We start from the raw sequence: 25,734 nt of genomic DNA, 5'->3' as shown, positions 1-25,734 counted from the left end.
ACAGAGAGGCCAAGCAAACTCTGTAACACTGCAGTATTACCTGGCTACTTCACCAGTTTTTGGAGGAAAAGCATTATTTAAGTTCACTATCTAAGTTCACCTCCATTGTGCAAAATCATGCAAAATGAGTCATCAAATCAAACTGAAATCCACGCTGTCCATAATTATACACATATTCTTCAAGGTACGACAAAGAACATCCCTTCTGCTGACACTTTTCAATGTTGATAAGCCCTAAGGCATGCAGTCTCAAAATACACAGGATCAACTATTACACGCATGAAGACAACATCTGGAAGACAGAGGAAGAGTTCCAAACTCAGTGGCCAACTGCCTACCCTAAACACATTCTATTGTGGGTGGGTTCAACTGAACTGGAATTGGCTGTTTGGCCACAAAACAGAGTTCTTGGTCATGGCCGACTGGACTCCTCAACTCACTCATTTGTCTGACCGGATTCAATTCCTTCAACACATTTAAGGGAAATTCAGAACTTGGTTGTTCTGAAGAACAATGGCCTCTGATTTACACCATAGGTAATTTTCTGTCTAGACGATATTTCACCACTTTTGACTGCTGAGAGGAACCCTTTCACTCCTCCATGTCTCTCAAAAATTGCTAGTCTTGGCAGCATTAACGTTGCACCAGGTCAATTCAATAGCATCCACATCGGGTTGCCACAATTCCAACTATTTCACTCATGCAGCCTCACTAATTTTTGGACTGAGACACTGTCGCACAGCACTCCAACACTGTACACTCTATACTGACTTCTTTCAGTGAAAGTATGATTGTATTTCTTTTTTTGTGTTGAAATTTTTTTATTGAATTTTTATAAAACAAATACATCAAAGCATAGACAACTGAAAATGAAGAGAAAATAGATCCATGTTGAAAGAAACAATGCTGAAAGATACATATGAATAAATATGATATAAATAGGATATAAATATGCATATAAATAGATAAATACTAATTGAAGTAATAATGATGTCAAGGCATAGGATGATACATTATAAAGACATAACCTATAAGGAGAGGAAAAGGGAAAAAGCTTAGACAATGGAAATGCGGGAAATATAGATAGAAAGAACAAAGAAAAAGTAATTAGATAAAGACAGAAGAACACTACAACGAATAAAGCAGAGGATACAGAAGGCAAAGAAAAGAAAAGAAATAAACAAAGGACAAGAGAGGGTAAAAGCTGATTAATGTGTTTGGGTAGAAGTTGAAGCAGGGGAACTAGCTGTATTTGATTTAAGAAATGGAGACCAAATTCGGAGAAAGGTGTCAGCTTGATCCTGGAGGTTATAGATAGTGCGTTCATGTGAGGCAGTCTGAATCATCGCTACCAACCAATCTTCCTGAGAGGGAGGCAAAGATGATTTCCAGTGACGCAGAATACATATTTTAGCAGTAGCAAGTGAGGTATGAAAAAGACGAAGTTGTGGTTTCGAGAGCTTTGGGGAGTGGCGTAAGTCATGCAGGAGAATGTTAGTTGGTGTAAGTGGCAATTTTAGGGGCATAGTGGAATTCAAAGTAGTACCAATGTAAGCCCAATAGGATTGGATACTAGGGCATTCACAAATGATATGGGTAATATCGCAACCTGAATTGGTACATCTCCAGCAATTAGAATGGGAAAGAAGACCAGCTTTGTGCAATTTGACTGGAGACCAATGCCAATCGTGTAGTATTTTGAAAAGACAAAATTTGAGCCTTGATTCACGAGCTCCCTTGTTCAAATTCTCTAGAATCAAATCCCATTCGGTGTCGGAAAAGGAAATTGAGAGGCGAGCTTGCCATTTACGCTGAAGATCGTGTGAAAGAGATTTAGAGAAAAGATGGGACGGTAAAATTTTGTATATACCGGAGGTAACACCTTTAAATTTCCCCCAAACGTGCAAATAGGATAAAATAGGGGAGTCTTGTAGTAGCCATGGCGGTGATCCCATATGGGTCTTCAGACATTGCTGGAGCTGAAGGTATTTAGAAGAATGATGTAGGGGAAGATCAAATTCTACCCTTAGTTGAGAGAATGGCTTAAAATCCCCATCATGTAGAAGCTGATCCGGATAGAGGATACCTGCAGCACGCCAATCAGGCCAGGATAACATACGACCATTGATACGAATGCCCGAATTATTCCATAGGGGGGCCTTGATGTGAATTCTTGGATTCGAACCTAGCAACCTATGACTTCTCTGCCAGGATTTATGCATGGCAGATAGTATCGGATTTTTCGGGTCAAGACGACTAGTGCCACTACCATACAAAGGAGTAAGATTCGATTCCGAGGATAGAAGATGTCGTTCTATTTGGACCCATTGTGGCAAATCTTTAATACCGGGTAAAAAATATGAGAGTTGGGAAATATGTAACGCCAAAGAGTAGTGTTCAATGGATGGAAGACCAATGCCGCCTGATAACTGATGAGCCTTCAACTTGGTTATGGCAAGACGCAGCTTAGCAGTACCCCAAATGAAGGTTTTAATCTGGGCGTCTACTGACCGGAGTAAGGATAAGGGAATCTGTAGGGGAAGCATGCCCAGAATGTAAATGAATCTCGGAAGAGTAACCATTTTAACAGCCTGAGCCCTACCCCAGAGAGAAAGACCCAAAGCCTTCCATTTATCAAAATCCCGACGCATTTGGGAGATAAGAGGAGACAAGTTATCTGTAACCATATCTTGTAACCCTTTATTAACTAGGACACCCAAGTATTTGAGGCGTGAGGACTGCCAATGAAAAGGAAAACCAAAGATGGCTGCTTTTGTGGTACCGTTAGAAATAGGTAAAGCCTCACTTTTGTCCCAATTAATCTTATAACCTGAAAAGGAAGAGAAATCTTTAATAATTTGAAGAAGAGAGGGGATCGACCGAGGAAGACGAGTAAGAGTGAGTAAAATATCATCAGCGTACAGGTATATTTTGGAATGTCCAATAGGGAGGGGAATACCAGAAACTTCATCAGATTGACGTATGGTAGCAGCTAAAGGTTCCATAGCCAAAAGAAACAGAAGGGGGGATAGTGGACAACCTTGGCGTGTCCCTCTCTTAATTGTAAAGGAATCAGATAGAAATCCACCACAATTCACTTGAGCAGAAGGATGGTTGTAAAGTAAACGTACTTTATCAATAAATTTTGTACCTAAGCCAAATTTTTCCATGACCGTGAAAAGATAATTCCATTCGATGCGATCAAACGCTTTTTCTGCGTCAAGTGAGAGGGCTAACGCATCATCTGTGAGATGTTGAGCCGACCACAGTGCATGGGCCAGAGAACGCAAATGGTTGCGGGAAGAGCGTCCCGGTACAAAGCCTACTTGGGAATGGTGTATCAAAGAAGGCAAGACTTTACGTAAACGAGACGCAAGGATACTAGCCAGGATTTTAACATCAGAGTTCAACAGGGAAATGGGACGATAACTACTGCAAAGCTGGGGATCTTTGCCTGGCTTTGGTAGCACAACAATAATAGCTTTGTTAGAAAGGGGACCCAATGAAGATGCAGCATCCGCCTCCTGGAATGCGGCATGTAGAGTGTCAATAATATTGAGACCTGCCCAACGATAGAATTCAGGAGGAAACCCATCCTCACCAGGGGCCTTGTGATAGGGCAGGGCAGCGATCGCACTGGAAACCTCATCCCTAGTTATGTCACCCTCAAGGATGGCCTTACCATCTGCTGAAAGAGAAGGGAGATGCACCTTCGCAAGAAATGCCGTCATCTTATCCGAATCCATTCGATTATCAGAAGTATAGAGGGATTCATAAAAGGAGGCGAACTCATTGACAATGTCTTGAGGTTTTGTGCATAAGTATCCTTGCGCAGATCTGATGGCCGGGATGGCCATAGATGCCTCTCTTTGACGCAACTGTGCGGCTAATAACCTTCCCGCCTTTTCTCCTTGCTCGTAGTGTCGACCTTTCATTTTCTGTAAGGCGTATTCTGCCTTAGATGTAAAAAGACTGTTTAAGGCCATTCAGGCTTGTTCAAGCAGTTTACGATTTTGTAAGGACGGAGAAGTGATATATAGGCGAGAATAGGTTTGTATGTCATGTTCGAGCTCCACTTGTTTCCTCGCATTTTGCTTATTAGCGAGTGCTGCATCACGCATTAATTGTCCCCTTAAAGTAGCCTTAGCTGCAGCCCAAAGAGTCCTGCTGGAGGTCACGGATCCCTGATTATTAGAAAGATAAGTTTGAAGGTGTGACTGCAGTTGGGATTTACCAACAGGAGTTCTGTGGCGTTGAATATTCATTCGCCATGGCTTACGTCCAGGACTAGAAAGTCCCAGTTCTAGGGAAAGGAGAACCGGAGAGTGGTCAGACAATGCCGCTTCCAGAATGCAGGAATCCGTGACCAACTTAACTGCATTCTGTGAGATGAGGAAGTAGTCAAGACGAGAGAACGTACCATGAGTCGACGAAAAGAAAGTATATTCCTTATCCGTTGGGTGACTGATACGCCAATGGTCAACCAACCCGATATCTGAGATAATGTCACCTAGCAAAGCTCTATCTGAAGCATTGCCCCTATCTAGTGGACCAGTTTTATCTAGAATAGAATCTTGCGTCACATTCCAGTCTCCACCAATCAAATATTGCGATGCATTAATTTCGAGCAACAAGCGGGATAATTGAAGAAAGAATGTTTTCTTGTTACCCGTAGGGGCATATACAGACCCTACACAGACGTGAGAATCACCAATTTTAAGTTTAGCAAAAACGTAGCGGCCATTTACATCTGACCATGTTTTAGAGACAGTGACCGGAAGGGACTTGCGAAGAAGAATTGCAACTCCACACTTGCGAAGGGGACCTGCGTCCGTGGATTCATCCTGTTGAATGCTGCTATGTATAACCTTACCCACCCAGTCTCTACAAAGTTTGTCTGATTCTAGAGCATCCAAATGGGTCTCCTGAAGCAAGGCTACATCTACATGCTTAGTCTGAAGATAGGAAAGAACCTTCTTCCGTTTTATGTAATGGGTGAGACCATGTACATTCCAAGTAATTGCATTAAGAGAGTGTGTTTTTGCCATATTAGAACAACGCAAATATCAGAAACAGGAGAATGAAGCACAAAACAACGTGCTGAACCAAACAAAGGAAAAAGAAAAGAAATGACAAAAAGAAGGGGAAACAAAAATAAAATAAATGGAAACGAACCTTTGATTTAAATGGAATACATGAAAGAAGCGATCAGAAGAATAATAAAAGAAGAAAAAGGGAGATGAAATTTAGAGAGGTGATACAATAATAAGGAAAACTATAAAATATTGAGTAAAAGCAAAGAAAGATCAAGAGACCGTAGACTGTTACCCGCGGGCCTGGGCGCACTAGAGCACCGCCACGGGAAAAGACCCCACAGAAAAGAGAAAAGATTAGGAGAGTAGTAATGGTATAGAAGGAAAGCCCAGAAAAACATTGTGAAAAAGAACCTAGGTACGATAAAAAGGTAGAAAGAGCAAAATAGAGATTCAGAAGCAATATTGCTTAGAGGGGGGAGTCTAGTAATAATTAAATGTAAAGTAACCTAATATCATAAAGCATACAATGCGTGTATAAATAAACATAGACCAACATGCAATCGTGCAAGTAGAATAATAAAACTGTAATTAAACCATTAGACGCCAAGGCGCCCAAGTAAATGCAAAATTAGTAAGAAATATTTAAGCAATAAATTGTAACAGGAGAAGCAATGAATATAAGAAGAAGAAAGAGTGATATTATTAGGTAGAGAAATAACAGTAAGCAGACTGAAGGAGAAAAGAAATAAGGTAGAAAGCTAGGAAGAAAGAGGTAAAAAAGGACAAGCAGATATTATAAGAACAGCAAAACATGTGAGAAATGTGGTAAATAATTAACAATAGAAATAAGACTTCTCAAGAAAAGAGAGTCTATAGTTAACTGCCAATAATATTAAGGTCAGCAACTTCCATAAGTGAGAGAGTTATTCAGTCCGCATCCGAAGGAGTTTTAAGAGGAGAACGTGACTTGTCTCTCTGCAGATCTTGTGAACCGATTGTATTGCAGATTTCCTATCTTCTTGTGAGCGATGAAGACGTTCAAGATCCCTACCCCGAGGTCGGGGGCTGCTAGGAGGGCGCCTGTTGCGATCTGGCAATGTAGTGGAAGACTTAGAGGATGAATGGGGCTGAACTTGCTGTGAGGGTGTTGTGAGAACCTCCATTTCTTGAGGATGAAGACGGTCCAGGAATTGCTGAAGATGCTCGGGGTCAAAAAAGTCCTTAGAAACTCCATCTTTGGTAACGCGAAAGCGTGCTGGGTCAAATAGGCCATATTTGATACCTAATTGACGTAGTTGAGGTCGCATGGAGAGAAAGGCTTTCCGCCGCTCGTTAGTTTCCTTGGAGAAATCAGCTGCCATAAAAATGCGATGACCTTCAAAAGAAAAGGAGCCTTGAAGCCGAGCCGTAGATAATATTTGTCTTGTTTGTTCATGACGAAGAAGACAGGCAATAATCGGTCCTGGGCGTGCGGCAGGATCATCACGTGGAGGACCAATTCTATGAGCCCGTTGTATCTCCAGAGGTGGATTGAAAGGAATACCAGTTAGCTTTGGGAGTATACGACACAAAAATGCACTGGAACTCTGCCCTTCAATGCGCTCTGGAAAGCCAAAAAAACGGATGTTGTCTCTCCTACTTCTGTCTTCCAAATCAATGAGTTTACTATGGAAGAGTAAAAGGTCCCGGTCTTGACTTGGAAGAGATTCCAATCGATTCTCCACTGCCAGAACTCTAGAATCAAGGGATTCAAACTTCGTATGAAAGTTGGTGATTTCTGTCTTAATTGATTTAGTCTCCTCAGCTAGTGATGTAATTGTAAGGTGCATGTCATCTAATCGACGACTAACCTCGGAAATTTCGTGCAGGATACGTTGCAAAGCTGCCGCCGACGCCTGCCCACCATTAGAGACCGAAGCCTGAGGTGAAGCGGAAGGAGAGGAGGCATTGCCTTTTGTTGGCATATTGGTGGACTGCTTGAGGGCTTCTGCAAAAAGAAGTGGTTTAGAAGCCTTGTTTCCTTGCTTAGAGGCAGACATTTGAGGAGAATGTTTGATAAAAAACTTTGAAGGTACGTAAAGCCGTCTTGCTGTTGAGGAATGCTTATATGTAGTTGCAGAAGAATACCAAGACATGCAAAAGAAACACTTAGTAACTGTATATGTATGACATTAATAAGCTAAAAGGAACTTATAATGCATTTCTAAACAGTAAAATGTACATCATTGCTTAATGACCCCCACTACTTACACTTGTAAATATGATAACAACTGCCGCTATATTCAAAGGCATGTAAATAGAGGTAAGATAAAATGAAACATCATATGCGCGATTATGGTAATAATAGTAAGCACAGCTACATGCACAGCAAGATGAATAAGGCTGTAGAATGCAAGGTAATCATAGTCAAAGCAGAAAAAAGCACAGCCTAACTGAAGGAGTTGACCTGGGCACTATAATGGCATTGGAAAAAAGCACACTCTTGTACAAGACATATAGACTACGCTAAAGGAGGCCATGAAGCGTCGGCTGTAACCAAAGTCAAAAGGCGCGAAACTGTGACTGTAGCAAAGAAGTTCAGCTTGGAAGAACAGTTTAGCGTGATGAATCGCAAATTAATTGCTGACCTGATAATACGCTCATTGACTGGATGAGATGAGTGACATAAGTGCCACAACAGGATTATAGAAGGAAGTAACCCTACCAGTAGCTGAGCGTCGACACGTCAAAAATCCTGACTCCTGTCAGGCGACATTCCTGAAAAGAAACATTACAGCAGGCAATTTGAGAAAGGCGCGGTTTCATGAGGAGATAGATACTTGTCAGGAGCAGCGAAGGCGCGGCCTCATGAGGAGGCGGGCGCCCGTCGTCAGCAACGAAGGCGCGGCTCCATGAGGAAGCAAGCGCTTTTCAGCAGCAACAGAGGCGCGGCTTCATGGGGGCAGGCGTTCTTCGCAACAGAGGCGCGGCTTGAGGAGGAAGAAGAGGCAGCCTGAGTAGATACGTCAGACAGGCCCCGCCAGACACGCAGCTCCACACAACCCTGACATCGAGGCAGTCAACACCAGGGAAGCTTCGCCGTCACATCGACAAAAAACTCGCCCAAATCGTGCCCACCACCTTCCGGCTGTCGCAGGGCACAAGAAGTAGACTCCAAAGCCGCTGTGAGGTAGGAAATATCCGTTAAGGGTCCATCCCGTGACGGAGCTCACTCGTCAGGCGGCCATCTTCCTGCGTGGCCAGACCACGCCCAGTATGATTGTATTTCAAGACCCTCTTGTCAATCCAAAAGGCATTGCATGTCTATACTAGAAGATATCAATGACTTCCGTCTCTACCAACCTACCAGCAGTCTACGGTTTGCCAGTCTGAAGCTTTTCACCATAAATCAGGCTCAATACAAAATATTTGTAGGTTGAGTTTATCGTGCGCAAGGCTCCATCCTCTGAAATGCATTCCTGAAACAGTTAAGGCTTGAGAGCAACTGCCTGAGGTTCTGTTGAGTACTGAAGATACACCTTTTCTGAATGTCCCGGCCGCGGCCCGTGCAGGTAAGACCGATGGGGCCGGGTTGGGGGGGATTCGACAGACGACCACGAGGGAAATTTAAATAAATAAATAATTTTCCCTCGTTGTCATCTGTCGAACCCCCTTCCCCTACCAGGCCCCACCACTCTTACCAGCATGGGCCGCGGTTGAAATATCCTATCGCTTGGTGCCACTCTAGGCATCGTTAATTCTGACATAATCACTGCTCATCTTGTCAGTGAGACATTCAACACCAGAGCACTTTTAGGGTGCTGGGGCTCTTGACACCAAGATCCTTCCATCGGTCCACTACAGTGGATGGGGTAGCCATCAGAAAGCAACCCACTACGTCGGTGAGGAGCACTGCTAACCTCCCCGGATCCCTCCAACCACTTAGCCTGCTGTCCAGCCTCCTGTCCTCGCGCTCCCCTCCTGCCAAGGCAAGTGAATGGCGAGATGCTTTCATTACAATAAGACAAAAGAAATAACACTTCTTCCCCTTGATGCACACATAAGTACATAAACAGACTCAGAATTCATCACAAAGCAGTCTGGTGGGTCGTGTTTTAATCTATGTAAACTCACCTCGTGCGCATTTTTTCATTCTTCACCTTTGTGAACAAAGCGAAGACAACTAAAATAAGTCAACCACTTTGAGGAAGATTTGAGAACATGCTCAGTACTGTACCAACCCAAAATTATTCTGCCTGAAAGATTAATTAAGCCCAATGCAAACCAGCAGCCTTAATGTTTACAGCTAGATTTGCTTTCATGTTATTAGCCAGCGAGAATTTTAAAAGATGAAACATTTACACATAAATGTTACCAGATTTTCCACTTCAGCCGTCTGCCTCACTCCCCACTGGAAGGTCCCCATCAGAGTGACTGCATAGGACAAAGCCAGGCCGACCTGCCCAGCATCCAGACCTGCAAAGCGAGAACAAACATTTGGAATTCCTTAGTTAAAAAAAGATTAATCGTACGGTCTGTCTCAACCAAAATATCTGTCGCGAGCCTGCAATCTACAGTTTCAGCAAGCAATGCCCATCTGCTACTTCTGAAGCTGCTCTTCCGGTATGCTGAGGATTAAGTGTTCTCTGTTGTTTTAATTTGTCAGGGGCCTTTGTTTTCACTAATAACAAATAAAAAACAAATGAACTCTTTAGCACTGCCCTTATTTAAAGCTAGCTAAAACTAATAAAATATGGAAGCACTGCCCTTATTTAAAGCTAGCTAAAACTAATAAAATATGGAAGCACTGCCCTTATTTAAAGCTAGCTAAAACTAATAAAATATGGAAGCACTGCCCTTATTTAAAGCTAGCTAAAACTAATAATATATGGAAGCACTGCCCTTATTTAAAGCTAGCTAAAACTAATAAAATATGGAAGTGAAAAATATCAGTGAAACAGCGCCGGAGGGTCCTTTCTCAGCCGATAATGCACCTCTTACGAGAACGGACGGGTCCGTTAGGAACCGGAAGGTAGTGCCGCAGAGCCGTACAAAATGTCTGGTAAAAAACACATTGCCGGGAATTTGTTTCTCTCCGCAGCATTAACATGATACCAAAAATGTATTACCCTTTTATACACCCTTTCATATATATGCAAGGGGGGTGGCAAGCGTTTCAAGCAGTGCCTACTCCCTGAAAGCGAGAATAACCCACTTAACTCCACTAAAAGATATTTTATCTCTGCAGAGAGAGTTTGGACTTTGTCACTTGCTATATTAACAGTGGAGATTTTAAGGCTCTTTGTTGGTAATATCATACATTGTATTTAATAATCAAGGGGATGAAGTCTTGCAAAATGTTATTGCGAATCTTAAATTCGTTGATACAAGGAGAAGCAAGAATGTATGTGGCTGACACGTAAGTATGAATGCGAGAGGCCCAAGATTACTGCTCAGGGAACTCAGAAGGAAGATGGAAACAAGAAGAATTATTGAATAAAATGAGATTTCTCTGTGATGGGAAGTAATATTGTTCAGATGATTTGAGCCCTATAACATTATCCTACAATGTTCACATATTTTCAACAAAATGGTCTTTTGATTCTGAGGTTCTCGGTAGGACTCAGGTACCAGGGGGCCAGATTTACAAGCCCCTTGCGACACTTTTACGCCGCTGTTGCATCACTTTTGTGACGCAGCTGCGGCGTAAACCATGCGCCACGTTGCGACTTATTTACAACGTGACGCATGTAGGCAGATGCGTCACGTGGTAAAGCCCTGCGCCACATGAAACCTGCATCAGGTTTCATGTGGGCGTTCTGTCACAGGGTGGGCGTTGCCTCGCAGGAAAGCCCCGTAAAACTGACGGTGTGAAAAATACAAGATTTCACTGAGTCAGTTTTACGATGCTGCTGCGTCAAATCCTTACGCCTGCTTGAAGCAGGCGTAAGGAGTGACGCACCACGTGAAGTATGTGCGGCCCCTGTGCATTGCAGGAGTTGCGTCGCACTTGCGACGTGACTCCAGCAATGTGCCGCCCGTATGCCACAAGTTGCGTCACGCATCTTCCCCTCCTTGCACCATAGTGCGCCGCATTGTAAATGCGACGCATCCGTGGTGGCGCAAGGGGGGGATTACGTGACACATCTGTTCTGGCGCATCCCTACTGATTTGCAGAGATGCGCAATAATTTGTAAATCTGCCTCATGGTTTTGAAGTGTTTTTCCTACAACCAATACAACAAACCCGACTAGCTTTATTAACCCCTTCAGTGCCCGCCCCTTTCCCCGCCCTGTGCCGGCCGTTGTATTAGCGGGCGGGGTCTATGACGAGCTGGACTCGTCATGGGCACAGCGCCACCGCGGCCCATGACGAGTCCAGCTCGTCATGGGCACTGAAGGGGTTAAGGAAAGTCAGTATCACAACCTTCTGCAATATTATAGGTATGAAAGTTGAAGAGGGTCTATTGCATGTGATGAAGAAAGTCTATGGCTCGATAAGCTGGACTTTCACGTAGAGACGCCTGAGCAGATGATTTCTTGTCAGCTATTTAACCTGGATCAACATGATTTATCATCAACCAATTAATCAGATTCAGAAGTTTGACTTTCAGCTGGCTATAGCATGTTCTGGGTTCCATCTAAGTAATCATTGTCTCCGCTTTTTTTAATCAATTTTCGCAATTTAATCCACTGCATACATGGTATAAGTACCTATCAATATTTAGGGGATCGCCTTAGCTTAAGGTGAAATAGAGTTTTTGCTGCAGACGATGGCTTACTGATACAGTGAACAGATCATTATTGACCTTTACATTCAACTTCTTCCTACATATTGAACAATGCTACAGGTTGAGGTATTGTAAAGGGAAGACTGGAACAGTAGTTGTAAATGGACGAGGCAGTAATTATCATAATGTTGATGTCTATTTGGGTGTCAACATACAATAGAATTAGACAACTGTTCTCAAAGGTATTACAGATATATTATTTGATATTAAAGGTGATTTAAATATCTCCTTAGTTTTAATTTTTCTCCAACAGGGGCAAACGACCAGAATAATGCCTTTGTCATATCTCATTTATACGTCTACATATCCTTTATTTAGCATGAACTCTTTCTTTTTGTACAGGATCGGGGTGGTGTCCGATATCATTTAGTAAGGAGAGAATGGTTTAAACAAATGCAACCCTACAAATGCCACAAGATGGAGGTAAATGGAAACGCTCCAATGTCTCTGCCTGTCGTTTGTGAACATTCCAAGGAAGGGCTGCCAGTAAATTCGATTACCTTAAGTTCCAAATGAAATACTAGGGCTCTTGAATTAGTGCACCCAGTTCAATTTAGTAGTGAGTCTTTTGCCATTTATTGAGGTACAGCTACAGACTCTGTAATTAGGTATAATATGTAAAATGGCCTACTTGAGTCTGTTGGAAATACAACCAAAATACAACAAATCAAACTGTTCCTCAATAAAATGCTGAACCGATAGCAATGCCAAGTATTAGAATCAAATAATAGAGAACATTTCCCTTTTTTGACTAATGATCTATCTCATCCTAGAGCATTGGTACTCAGAAACATTATAAAAATTGAGAGAATGCTGCATTGTCAAACAAACGTGGATAGGTCTGAAATGTAACAATTCCAAAGGATGTTCAAGTAATTCATAGAAAATGTGCCCCTTGTGGTATAAATCACACACATTAGGAGAGAGGAGTTGGCCTAACGGCTAGGGCAGTCGACCTCGCATCTGGGGAACTGGGTTCGAGTCTTAGCAATGACGCTGAACATCCTGGGATGCTGGGCAAATCACTAAATCTCCCCCTTGCCTAACAAAAATGAATGTGTGTCCTCATGTAACGTAACTGGTGCTATGTAAAGCGCTCTGATACCCGATTCGGGTCAAGTTCGCGCTATATAAAACTCTGCAAAAAAAAAAAAAAAAATTGATGTAAGAATGATAAGCTCTGTCAATTGAAAGTACATTTACCCCAACACTTTTTTAAATGTCTTTATTCCGCCAAAAAAGTATAATTCCGATTAGGTACTTAATGCAGTATGATTATTAGGTATCACTGGCAATGCTGGAGAAACGTCAATAAAATTAATATTCAAAAATGAAAATTAGCTGAGGTATAAGTAGTTCCTTCATATCACACATAAATAGATTCAGTGAAGACATGCAGACTACTAAATTCTCAACATCCTCAGGGTCTCCCCGTTGGGCCCGGGTCTGTGCTGACGTTTGCCTTTGCCAAGACAAAGTTCTAGTTTAGCCTACAAAAGGTCAGCATATGTAGACGACCAGGCTTCCTATTGTTTGTGTTTTGCACCGCTGAAGCTTCCACCACAGGGTGATAATGAAGAATAGGTACTGCTCATGGTGGAGCACAAACAAGACTGAGCAAAGGTTTCTTAGCCTTACCAGCAAACCATGAGGCCCCCTGCCTACATTGGGTTTCGGACATCTGTCACTAGTAAACAGATCATAAAGGACCTGAGTCCTTAAGATTAACTTAAACATCCCTCAAGGAAATTATTGGTGCTGATGAATGAGGCAAGTCACAATACCGGACTGCTGGTCCCTGAAACCTAATCACACTTTCAACAATATAATAAGTGACATATAGTCGAGCAGAGGGATACAGGGCCTGATGTACGACCCTTGTAAATTGCGCCATGCAATTTGCGCTCGATTGCAAGGTGCAAATTGCGAAGCGCAATTAACAATGTACTACAATGTCAGAGACACTAATTGCTATTCCCAATGGGGTCGCAAAATGCCAGGCTCATGAATATTAATGAGTCACTCGCAATTTGCGACCCCATTGGGAATGGCTGGTCCTCCCAGGGATCGTGGCCTGCTGGGCTCAGCAGATCACCGTGTCTGGGACTGCTTTTCAATAAAGCAGTTTTTTTTAAATGCAGCCCGTTTTCCTTAAAGGAAAACGGGATGCATTTAAAAAATAAAAATAAAATGTTTTCGTTTAATTTTTTAAGGGCAGGCAGAGGTCCCTGGGACCACTGCCTGCCTCCCAAAAATATTTCCCCCTGCATTTGCAAAGGGAAAGAGGTCCCCTGGGGACCCGTTCCCGTTTGCGAGTGCATTACCGCCCTCTTCAAGAGGGTGGTAATTTGGTCGCAAAACATTCATATATGGCTTTGGGGTCACTATCAGGCAGGGAACGCCCCTTCCTAATAGCGACTCACAATTCCTAAACAGCAAGTCTCAAAAACATTGCAACTCGCTATTTAGGAATTGTACATGCCCCTGTGACATTTTGCATGCTCAAACGGGTCGTAAACCCGTTTGCCCATGCAAAATAGGGTCGTACAACTGGCCAACAGTATTTGCAGGCGGTGAAACCTGATGTGTACAACCTCTCCTCAAAAACAAACCCTAGCAAAGCTGGCTCCGTCAAGGTCCTTTCTAAACTCAATCATGGAACTGTGCTATGTATGTATATAGTACGGACCATGGCTACAGAAACTGTCTTAATAACAGATCAGCATTTTACAACTTATAGAAGATAGTGTTGCTCCCAGAAACTACAACTTCACAGTAACTTCTACAGGGAAAATGTTACACTCCTAGATACAGGGAACTTCAACAATTCACCAAACCCTCCTTCCCCCTCCTCATTGTTACCCGTGGCCTCCCATCCCCTGGCAAGCTGACTTACTAAAGTGAAACTCGGGCTGTAGATCTCGGTGCAAGCTGCCTTTTTTTAAAACGCCCTTCTACAGGCTACTTGATATCAGAGTGGCTCAGTGAGGCAACAGGGTCTGCGGATGAGGTGAGGCACAGCTGGCAATGACATGGACGAGGTGAGGCTGAGGGCAGGTATTTGTGGAAAAAAAAAGTCAGCAACCTGAATGGCATCAGAGGGGCTCAGTGCGGCTAGGCAAGGCACAGCTGGCAATGACACAGATGAGGTGGGGCTGAGGGCAGGTACTTGCGGAAAAGAAAGCCAGCAAATTGGGTGGCATCAGAGGGGCTCAGTGCGGTGAGTCAAGGCACAGCTCAAGAACCCAAAACAGTTGAAAAGATGCTTACGGAACATCAACCCACATGATCTGACTGCTCTCTGTGATAAGATCCTGCCCCCACCACCGAATATGTCGGATGTCCACGACCTTACGGCCCATTATAATTAAGCAAAGCTGAATGTACTAGATTCGGTCGCTCCACTACAGCTCAAAAGAATCTTCTCTAAACTCTCCAAACCATGGTTTACCGATAGTCTTAATTCAGAAAGAAGAAACCTAAGACTTGCTGAAAGGCTGTGGCGGTCCAATCCATCCCTTGAGCATCTCTACCACCTAAGATCCCTGAGAAGCACGTATCAAAAACGCATCAGATACTCGAAGGTTACCTTTTTCAGAACTCAGTTAGACCAAGCAAAAAAAGTCCCAAAAAACTGTTCAAACTCATCAAGTCCCAAGCCAATAGCCATCCGAACTCCGCATAACTGGGTCAAGGGACATGGCCCAACTGCGAAGAATTTGCAAATTTCTTCACAGATAAGACCAGTAAGATTGAAACTGAATTATGATCTGCTTGTAACTACCTGACGATCAGTCCACTAATCCCCTTATGCCCACCTGGTAGGGATTTCCTGGTCCCAGCGTAACCACACCACCTTAGAAACAATGCCTCCTGGAGTCTCTTCCAAACCTTGGATGAATGCGCTATACGCAAAATGCTGTCGACTCTGAAACCTTCCAACCACTACAATGACCCGTTGCCATTGAACCTTTTCCCGGAAGTTAGATCCTCCCTACTAACATTGTGGACTACGATCGTCAATGCATCACTGCGGCAAGGTGCTATTCCAGATTGCCTAAAAATGGGTCAGGTCACTCCGATTTTAAAGAAACCTACTGCGGATCCCTGGGACCTTCATAACTTCCGCCCAATCTCCAACATCCCAACCTTAGCAAAGCTCCTAGAGAAATGTGTGCTTGCCCAACTCTGCAGCCATATCGACCATTTCCAACTCCTGAAACAATGCCAATCTGGTTTCTGCTTGGGCCATAGCACAGAGTCGGCCCTAACGCACATTGTCGATGATGTGAGTCGTGCCTACTAATCCCTCTTGACCTTTCGTCAGCATTTGACACTGTCAAACATGATACTCTAATTGACCTCCTGGAACACAGGATGGGGTTGTCTGGGTCTGTGCTTAATTGGTTCTCTTCGTTCCTCCAGAATAGATCCCAATGCTTCAAGGTGAACCAATCCCTGTCCCATCCTGCACCAGTTTCGCTGGGGGTTCCCCAAGGTTCAGCACTCTCTCCCACGCTCTTTAACTTGTTCATGGAACCTCTAACAGAAATGCTGAAATCATCCAGCATTCACTATCACATGTATGCGGACAATACTCAACTATACCTGAAGATCGCCTCCCCTGAGGACATTCAGGGGTATATTCACAAGAACGTTTGATAACTACCGCAAGAGTAGCTTAACGCGACTCTCAACATCGCAGCCCATCGCAAGAAAAATACGCCATGCCAACCAAGTATTCACAACGCAGCGGTAGCTTGCGATAGTCACCAGATAACATGTCAAATGTCAGCATGAAAATCAACTGCACGCTGCAAAAATGCCAAACACAAATGCAAAAAATCAAGTGATGAGGCCAATCGCGGTACAAAAATCAGCGAAAACCAGCTACAGGCCTGCAAATCCCACGCGTCTGGTGGGAAAATGCACTATAAAAGAAAGAAAAACAAAAAACAAAACCAATTCAAACTGCGTAGCAACATGGATGCACCGGGACCAAGTGCAGAGGACAAGCCAAACTCCACAAGCCCCACGAAGGTCCAGCCAGGAACCCCGTGTCCGGGGAAGGGAAAGGAGAAGAGAAAGAGGAAGATGAGGTTCAGTCCGCAGGAAGACTGGATCATCGTCACGTAGGTGATAGAATACCATCAACAACTGTTCAGCACCTCCACTGCGGCACTGGCAACCCAAACCGAAATATGGCAGGCCATCGTCACCAACGTCAATGCAGTCGGAGTGTCGAGGAGGTCACTGGAGGAGGTCAAGAGGCACTGGCATAAAGTGCACAGCCAAACCAAGGAGAAGCTCTCCGCCAACAGGGAGGCAGCAAGGGTGACTGGAGTTGGAAGTCCTGCGACACAGGAGGAGCTGGATGAGCTGGAGGAAATGGTGGCCACAGTCAGCAGTGTGGAAACGGTGTCAGGATTTGGGGGCCTGGACACAGCTCTATACGACCTGACCCAATAGCAACAGGGTGAGTAACAACCAGGGCCAGGGGGAGATGGGCACAATGGCACACATGCACAATTATGTGTAGCACACTGCACACCCACAATGACCGTGGAACATGTCCCTGATAGCCTTGGCACACTGCAGCAGACATAGAAACACCAAGTAGGCCCTCGTCCACAATGAGGCACAAAGGGGCCCCCCTCTATATCACCAACATCACAACCGAACAATGCACATGTGCTGAATCCAGCAAAGCGGCGGCTCTGTGACCCACACTGACTATGCAAGTAACACTGCATGCCCGATAGCATGGCAGCAGCCAAAAAACATGGCATGGCCCACGAATCGACATGGTGGTAGCCCGGGGCGGCTCACATTCGTAAAGGAGCAGGTCACACTCTGACATGTCCACGTGCACCCACAACCCATGCCGTACAATACACACAGCAGACGAACAATGCACCAGGCCACAAAATCTGTCAGAGAGCACATATGACCCAAGTCAAAAGAAATTCAGCCCCCGAAAAGCACACAATTCAAAGGCACCCCGCCTCAAAGGGAGAAGGCTACACAAAATCAGAGCTGCAGGGGCAACTCCCCCAAAATGCAGCACACACACATAGCAATCACAGAACATCATCAATGATGGCAATCTGGTACAAAGTGCAACACCAACACCACAGGACAGGGCTCACAACAGGTTCGGCACGTGCGTAGTAGCTGTCCACTCACATCTGGCATTGCCTGACACTGTGTGATGATAATGCTCGTGTACTACCACACATCCGTCATGTAGTCGAAAAACACACTGACTGACATCAAATAGCCCGCTCCACCAAAACAGTCACAATGCACATTGGCATGCAGTCTGAATGTAAACATCTGCAAATCTTCAACATACATGTGTAACTCTGTTAATCTGCATCTCCCTTTTACATTGCAGAGGGACAAACAACACATCCTGCAGGGCACACCACACTTCCCATCATTGATGATGAAGAGGACAACCTGAACATATGTCAAGACACCCTCCAACAGATAATGGATAGCGTCCACACCCCATCCCCAGGAGCAGGGCAGGCCAGCTGCCCAGAGGTGATCCCACCACCTGCACAGACCACACAGCAGGAAACACACACCACCACGGCTGTCTCCCCGGATCCCCCCGACCAATACATGGAGTTCCAATACCGTGTGTGGGTTTGCCAGGTGGAGTTGGCTGAACAGCTGCGGGTGGGTTTTGAGCTCGTGGCAGCCAAACTCGATTCCATACATGGGTGTCTGAGTCCCATCAGGGAGCACGTACAGTCCCTATCAGACACCCCCTGTACGCACCATGCTCCACCACAGACCTTGGCTGGCCTCGCTGGGGCCATTAATCGAATACAAGAACTGTGTGGTCAGACAGGCACCAGAGATGACAGCACAGAGTTGGCACAGATGCGGAGGTCAATGGAGACCATGGAGCAGATGCAGGCTGGAAGTATGGCTGCCACGGCTGGACACCAGTGAGTAGTAGCTGGGAACTTCAATGCCCTGCAGTTCTTCATCTTCCCATTGCTGCCACTGAGCTGGTCCCAGATGACTGCAGCGGGAACATCGACACACACAACTCCGACCCCTTATGTGTCAGTGGCACACAGTGATGCTGCCCCATCACCTTCGCAGTCTGATGTGTCAGTGGCACACAGTGATGCAGCCATCATCCCGCCACACACACTGGACACGCTGGATACAGAAAACCTATCAGGGGAGTAAGAAGGGGATGGTAATTACTGTGTGAGGAAGGAGGCAGTAGCATGCATCACCGCCATATGGCCTGTCCCTGCCTGGTTCTGACCTATGCATCATGCCCTGGGACAATACCTCCCACTGACCCCTGAAACACTCTGCGACATTCACCCGGACCCCGACACGGACTGCCATTTCTTCACTGCTGGACAATTACACAGCAATCCTGCTGCAGACTGCACTTCCACTCTTCCTAATCACTTTTCAATCCCCAAAGTACTCTGGTTGGCCCACCACTGGGCTTCCATGTGATGTGGGCTTGGATGGCCATGTACAGCTCCAGCTCCGTCAATCACCCGAATGTGAATAAAACATTCTAAATCACACAGATGTGTCATTACTATGTTCACTCACGTATGGTAGCATGGCTGGATGTAGGGACAATGATTGCACATGAAGCTGTGTCCCCATTGCACATCAACAACAATCTCACAACCCCCCAACATAGGCCACGTCCATGTTTTGAATAGGGCTGTGTGTAGGAATGACCAAATCGGTATCAGGCCAGGAGTGTGGTACTACACCACGTGTGACAACAGAACTTCACGTTGCATACCTACTTACACACATCTGTTGGACACATTCTGTTATGATATAGGACATTGCTCCACATGGTCAGAGGTTGGACACCATGCTCACATTGTTGAAGTCACGTACGTGCACATGTCGGCTAGCACCTATCCCAAAACAATGTCTGGCTCACAGAGGTGGAGCTTGCAAAAGGGGCACACCCCCATTGCACATGCGTCAGTCAGATCCTCCCTGTGTAGGGACGATGCTCATTGTGGCACACGAGTGGACAATCTAATCAACACACCTCACAGTTAGACACCAGTGGAGTGGCATAGACTTTATTGGCATGTGCGTGCCAGTACGGACGAGGCAATGCCACAACAGGCAGGGACATGCTTAAGACACTTACACGCAGCATGGCTACATGTCGAGCTTCAGGTTTTGGTGGGGCAAAAATGGACAACAATCATCACAGATGGCAACGGTCTCAGACCACCTTGCCTTGCTGGATGAGTCATGTGTTGTTTGGTATCTTCCCATTGGAGGGGGCAGGACTCACTGCCCATGGGATCCGCATAGTACTCTGCCACTGGAGTGCGCCGATTGTCTGCTCTGCTGACAGTGATCAGGTGAAAGGGTCCAAAAGGTTCACATGGCATGCTACATTGCCTTGTGTGTGCTCTCCACCCAGCTGTGTGTCCGAATTGGGAACATTGCCAAACGATGCTGTGTTGCTCCGACCATGGACCTGCATCACCTTGCACAGGTGTGTGTACACACGCGCAGTTCCACGCACATGCATCCAGAGTCCTGTCGAAGGCAGACGTGTCCTCTGTTGTGGTGGGATATGTGAGCAATCCCCATGATGCCACAGGTTTACGGGACCTGTGCTGTGGGTAACAATCGCATGTGGCTGCAGGAACATAGTTACTCGTCCATGAATGCCCGTGCAGCTTTATGTGCAATGTGTTCCAATAGTACGTCGTTGTCGTGTTCAAGGAACACCAGGATGAGCCAATCCATTAACTGTTCCGGGCAGGTGTGCTCAGCCCATGCCGTTTCACCAATCCGCAACACAGCCCAATAGGGTAGCGCCTTGATGTGGTCACTGCACACAAGGAATTGTGCAATCTCCCATGCACAACTGCCAATACATACGCAGTATGTCAAGGCATCCCATGCACGGCTGTCTCAGTTACACTCCTGTTTGTGATCCAACAGGGGGCGCAGACACAAGTCATAGTCCAATTCATCTACGGTTGTGTTGGATAGGCAGACATCTATGGGACACTCGAATGTGCATGTTCGGCAGTGGAACCAGGGCTGGACGCAGGTGACGTAGGCAATGCTGAAGCTCAGCCGGTAACTGATCCGCAGCACTGCCTGTGGCAGTGCGCCCAATAAATGCAGCAAACGTGCACAGTACTGTTCCACATGATGGGGGTTGTGCATGTGCCCGGTATGGCCGTCCATTGCGTTGGTGCGTCTCGTGGAACCGGCACTCTTCTGAACTGCGGCAGTTGTGTTGAGGATATGCCACAGTTCTGAGCAATGATTCGAATGTGTGTGCAACGTTGGGGAGAATGGGTTGCTGTTTCCGTGAGTGTCAAGGGCATACAAGGCGGGGGTACCTCAGGCACGGGCTTCTGTGTGTGGGGTGTGGATAAGTCAGATAGTTCATTTGCGCAATGCGTGGTGTGGGAGTCGTCTCCATCTGCCATGGCATCTCTCTCAGGGTGTTCCAGCCGCGTTCTGGACCAAGGTCAGAGGTGAAGGTGTCCTCCCGCCGTCTGCATTGGGACAATGGAGCTTTCATCCTTGATGTTTGTCTGACTACTACTGCGTTTTCGGAATGCAATGTGGCTTGGGCGCTGGATTGGGATATTGCCTTGGGCTCATGGGGTACGGATGGCGATACACACACACATGTTGGCATGTGGAGCCAGGAGCCCGAGAGGCCTTGCGCTGCTTGTGCAATCTCACTCCGTCTCTCTTCCTCGCTCTCTCCCTCTCTTTCCTTTGTTGGGTGCATTGAACACCTTCTTCTCTTGGACTTTGTCTTCCAGGCTGTGTCCTACGGATTGTCCAGTGAGGACCCGCTAGGACTCCTCCAAATGGTTGTTTAGGCTTTTGTTTGAATGGTGTTTTGTGTTGGTGATTGCATTGATGTATGACTGATTCTCCATTTTCTGGCCACGCATGTATGTTGATTTTCCTGCTTGTGTGACATCAGGCAAAATATTTGTTTTGGGATTCGTGGTGTTGGTGTGCAATTTCTTTATCCTGGGTTGAGTGTGGGCCCGAGAGTGGTGTTGCGGGCCTGGGTGTGGCGTCAGTGGGTATTGTGGCCCTCTTGGGTGTCCGTGCTACATGTTCAGTTGCTCGGGGGCATCTGTTGCTCTTCATGTGTGGCGATGTGCTTTGCTCCCTTGTCTGGTGCAGGTTGTGGGCCTACTTTGCACCAGGTCTGAGCAGGTGTACATTTCCTGCTGCTAATGCGCCTTATCGCCTGTTTTGAGTTCTTATCGCTGATCTGGCTGGTCGTTGAGAATGTTGCGGTGCGATGTTGTCACGGCTTTTTGCTCGGGACTGCCTACTCTGCATCTCATTAGCGATAGTTGCCGGGGTCATCTGTGGCAATGTTTTTTGCGGCTGCTATCGCAGGTAAACTGGTTCTATGGACTGTTAGCACAAGTTTGTAAATTTATCGCGACTTTGGCTGCGGTAAAGTGCCGTTAACTCGCCCATAGCTCCTTGAAAATATGCCCCTCAGTCCCTCAACTCAGTCCTACTGGAAACACAAAGCTGAGTGACACGTAACCACCTGAAACTAAATGCTCTAAAAACAGAATTCCTCCTTATCTCACCCCATAAGCAATCACCGGTCATTGAACAATGGTTGAATCAGCTTACGGCGCTTAACTGTAGACCTCACCTCGTCGACTCGGCATCCTCGCTTGGTATCATACTAGACACGAGTCTGAACATGCAAAAACACATCAGTTCCCTCACCAAAGGCGCAAACTTCCAACTCAGCATCCTTAGGATGCTCAAACCCTATCTCCCTGCTCATGACCTGAAGGTTGCAATGCAAGCATTGGTGATCGCAAAGCTGGACTATGGCAGTGCTACGCTGTGTGGCCTGCCCAGAGTGAAAACAGCTCCCCTTAGGGTGACCTTCAATGCTGTGGGCCAGGCTCGTAAGGGGCACAAAAAAATTCAACCACATCTCTCCGGACCTGCTAGTTCTAAAATGGCTCCCATATGAAGCTCGGATACAGCTGAAAATTGCATGCATGACACACAAAGCCATCCACCTCAAGACGCCGATGTACCTCTCTCAGAGACTGGAGCTCTCATGTGGTTAAAGAACCTCCAGAAGTGCAATCACCCTCTTACTCAAACCACAAACATTCAAGAAAAAAAAGACCTATAATCGAACATTTTCATGTATGGCGTCAAAGATCTGGAACTCTCTTCCCCCCGAAGTCAGGGTGATCCCTTCCACTGTCCTCTTCAAATTAGAAGTTAAAGGGCTTGTGATGAAGAAATAGCTGCCTCAGTCTGCCTTCCCCACTTAACTCCCGAGCCATTTGACACTGTTTTGCATTCTAGATGCTAGGCTCATGAGAATGTTGGACAGTCTAAGTCTATTTACTTTTTGATATGTTGAATATTTGTGTTTGCATGTACTCGTCCTACTGCACAATCTGTAAAGCGCTCTGATACCGTCGGTGGTCATGTTCGCGCTATATAAAACTTTCTAAATAAATTAAATAAATAAACAGCTGGCAATGACGAGGTGAGGTGAGGCTGAGGGCAGGAAACGGTGGCAGAAAAGAAAGCCAGCTACCTGTGTGCCCCCTTTTAAAAGCCTCTCTCTCTCAAGTTAGCAAGTGATGTCACTCACAGAGGCCGATGATGGTGGTGGGCACAGGTGAGCTTGCGAGACTCATTGTCTGCGCATGCCCCTTTGATGCTTTTCTGGCGAAAGCCACCCAGAGAAATCACAACAGGTAGAAATGGCAGTGGCTCTGAATTCTTGACAGCTGTTTTTTCCCACGGGGACTGAATGGAAAGGCCTGTAGGGACACTTAATAAGGTCAAGAAGCCTAGTCTTGATCCCTGGGTGGAGAGCAATTATAGACTAATCTCTTTACTCCCAGTAATTGCTAACCTGCCATACAAATATTTGCTCAATGGCTCTCTCACCATTTAGAAAGCCACAACCTGCTTAATGTTGTCCCAGTCATATTCTATCCAGGCATGCACTTATTTCACCAGAATTGTGTCTACAAAATATTGTCCTACCAAAATATTATGAGCAAAATATTTAGTACCAAAACATTGACAAGGTACACATCGAATAGGTAAGTGTATGTACATGTATATCATCATCAGTGATGTCATTTGAGATGTTATCAGTGATGTCATCAGTGATGTCACTGACCAGATCTTGAGTGATATATGAGGTCATAAGAAGTGCATTGCAGGGACGTGTTTATAGTCAGCCCAGCTAACTATAACTGCTAATTATAACATCTCTGTAACCTTTGTTTTTTAGTGAATTTCTAAGATTTTTAAAATTCCATTTTCTAACTATAAAGTTCCTGTAACCTTTGGTTTTATCAGTGAATTCTAAAGTTTTTAAAATGCTAATTCCTAACTATAACGCCCTTGTAACCTTTATGTGGTGGAGAAAATGGCTAGGCCTCTGACCAGCTCTTAGGAATCCCGCTGTGTATGACTTACACAAGGTAGCAGAAGGGCTTCTTGGCCAGGTACCACATGAGTAAAGTGAAGTTCATCCTCCAACCAGTAGTGCACCACGAGCAACGTTTGCAGATTGGTGGAGAAAGGGGGCGTGGCCTCCAAAGACAACTTAGCCATCCCTCTGTGTCGGACTTATTGGAGATAAAAGGAGGGGTAGTTGGCCTCCAAGGACGTCCTTGGGGGCCAACTACCCATCCTATTACCTCCAGTAAGTCCCACACAGTGGGATTGCTGAGACCTGATAGGAGGACACGTACCCCTTTATCTAAAACTCTGCAAACGCACCTTATGGGGCACTACTAGTAGGAGAATGAAGTCCTTTGGCTATAGAGGGTCCTTGGGGGCCAACTACCCCTCCTGTTACCTCCAGCAAGTCCCACACAGGGGTTTGCAAAGAAACTTTTGGTGGCCACGCCCCCTTTCTCCACCACTCTGCAAACGTGCCTCCTGGTGCACTACTAGTTGGGGGATGAAGTCCCCTTGGCTCTTGTGGGCCCTTGAGGGCCAACTAGCCATCCTGTTAAAACCCACACAGGTAGGTGGCTGAGAGGTTATCAGAGGGCACACCCCCCTTCTCCACCACTTTATAAATGTCCACTTTAGTCCAGAGGCTCTCAGGAGGCAAGGGGACCTCATCCTCCCACCAGCAGTGCAGAGGTGTGTTTGCAGAGTGGTGGGGAAAGGGGGCATGGCCTCCAACCAGCTCTCAACAATCCCACTGTGTGGAGCTTACTGGAGGTAACAGGAGGCCTTTTTTTATTTTTTCTTTCTCCCAGGCTACTTTTGGTCCCGGGGATCCCATCCCCCGTGGCCAGGCCCCTTCGTTGGGGACCGCGGGGGCAGCCTGAAGGGCCCTGTGGTCCCTGCCGGCTCCCTGTCTCCTGCGGGAGTCGGCATTGCTTTTACACACAGGGAGCTGCTGACATGCAGCCCCCTGTGTGTAAAAGCAAAGTGCTCCACTATGAGCAAGCGAGAACAAAATGCTCTCGCTTGCTCAAAGCAGAGCGCAGTGTTTGCTATGGCATGGCAGGAGCACTGCTCCCACCATGCCATAGCAAACTGCAATGCCCTGGGGGTGGGCACCCTGGGACATGGCTGGAGCCGGCACTGGGATGTGCCGTTGCAGAGGGCCATGTAGGGCTACTGGAGGGGTGATGCGCAGCCCCCCTCCTTTTTTCACATTTGCCCCGGGGAGGAGGTGGTCCCCAGGGATCCGCAACAGACCCCCTTAATTATTGCATTTGTGCACCGTGGAGGTGGAGGTCCCTGTGGCTGCGAGAGAAGCCCTACAGCCTCCTCTAGATTACTTTTTAAAAAAACAGTGTGCCACAGTGAAATGGTGGTCTCCGGGGCAGGGGGGTCCACGAGTCCACCCCTTTATTATTTAAATTAGGCCCG

The 25,734-nt window shown here is 46.0% G+C and overlaps 1 protein-coding gene across 1 annotated transcript in view; it reads right to left on the bottom strand.

Moving 5' to 3' along the window:
- The window catches only part of ABCC4 (ATP binding cassette subfamily C member 4 (PEL blood group)), a 1,516,984-nt gene that overhangs the window by 358,274 nt on the left and 1,132,976 nt on the right, over positions 1-25,734 (bottom strand). Inside the window, exon 24 of the mRNA XM_085622127.1 lies at positions 9,391-9,491. Within this exon, the coding sequence (XP_085478253.1) occupies positions 9,391-9,491 (101 nt within the window). The remainder of the gene's footprint in view (positions 1-9,390; positions 9,492-25,734) is intronic.

The sequence above is a fragment of the Triturus cristatus genome, chromosome 8, assembly GCF_964204655.1.
Source record: "Triturus cristatus chromosome 8, aTriCri1.1, whole genome shotgun sequence".
Taxonomy (NCBI): Eukaryota; Metazoa; Chordata; class Amphibia; order Caudata; family Salamandridae; genus Triturus; species Triturus cristatus.
The sequence above is the reverse complement of the archived record's forward strand: the minus strand, read 5'-3'. Positions and strand labels throughout refer to the sequence as shown.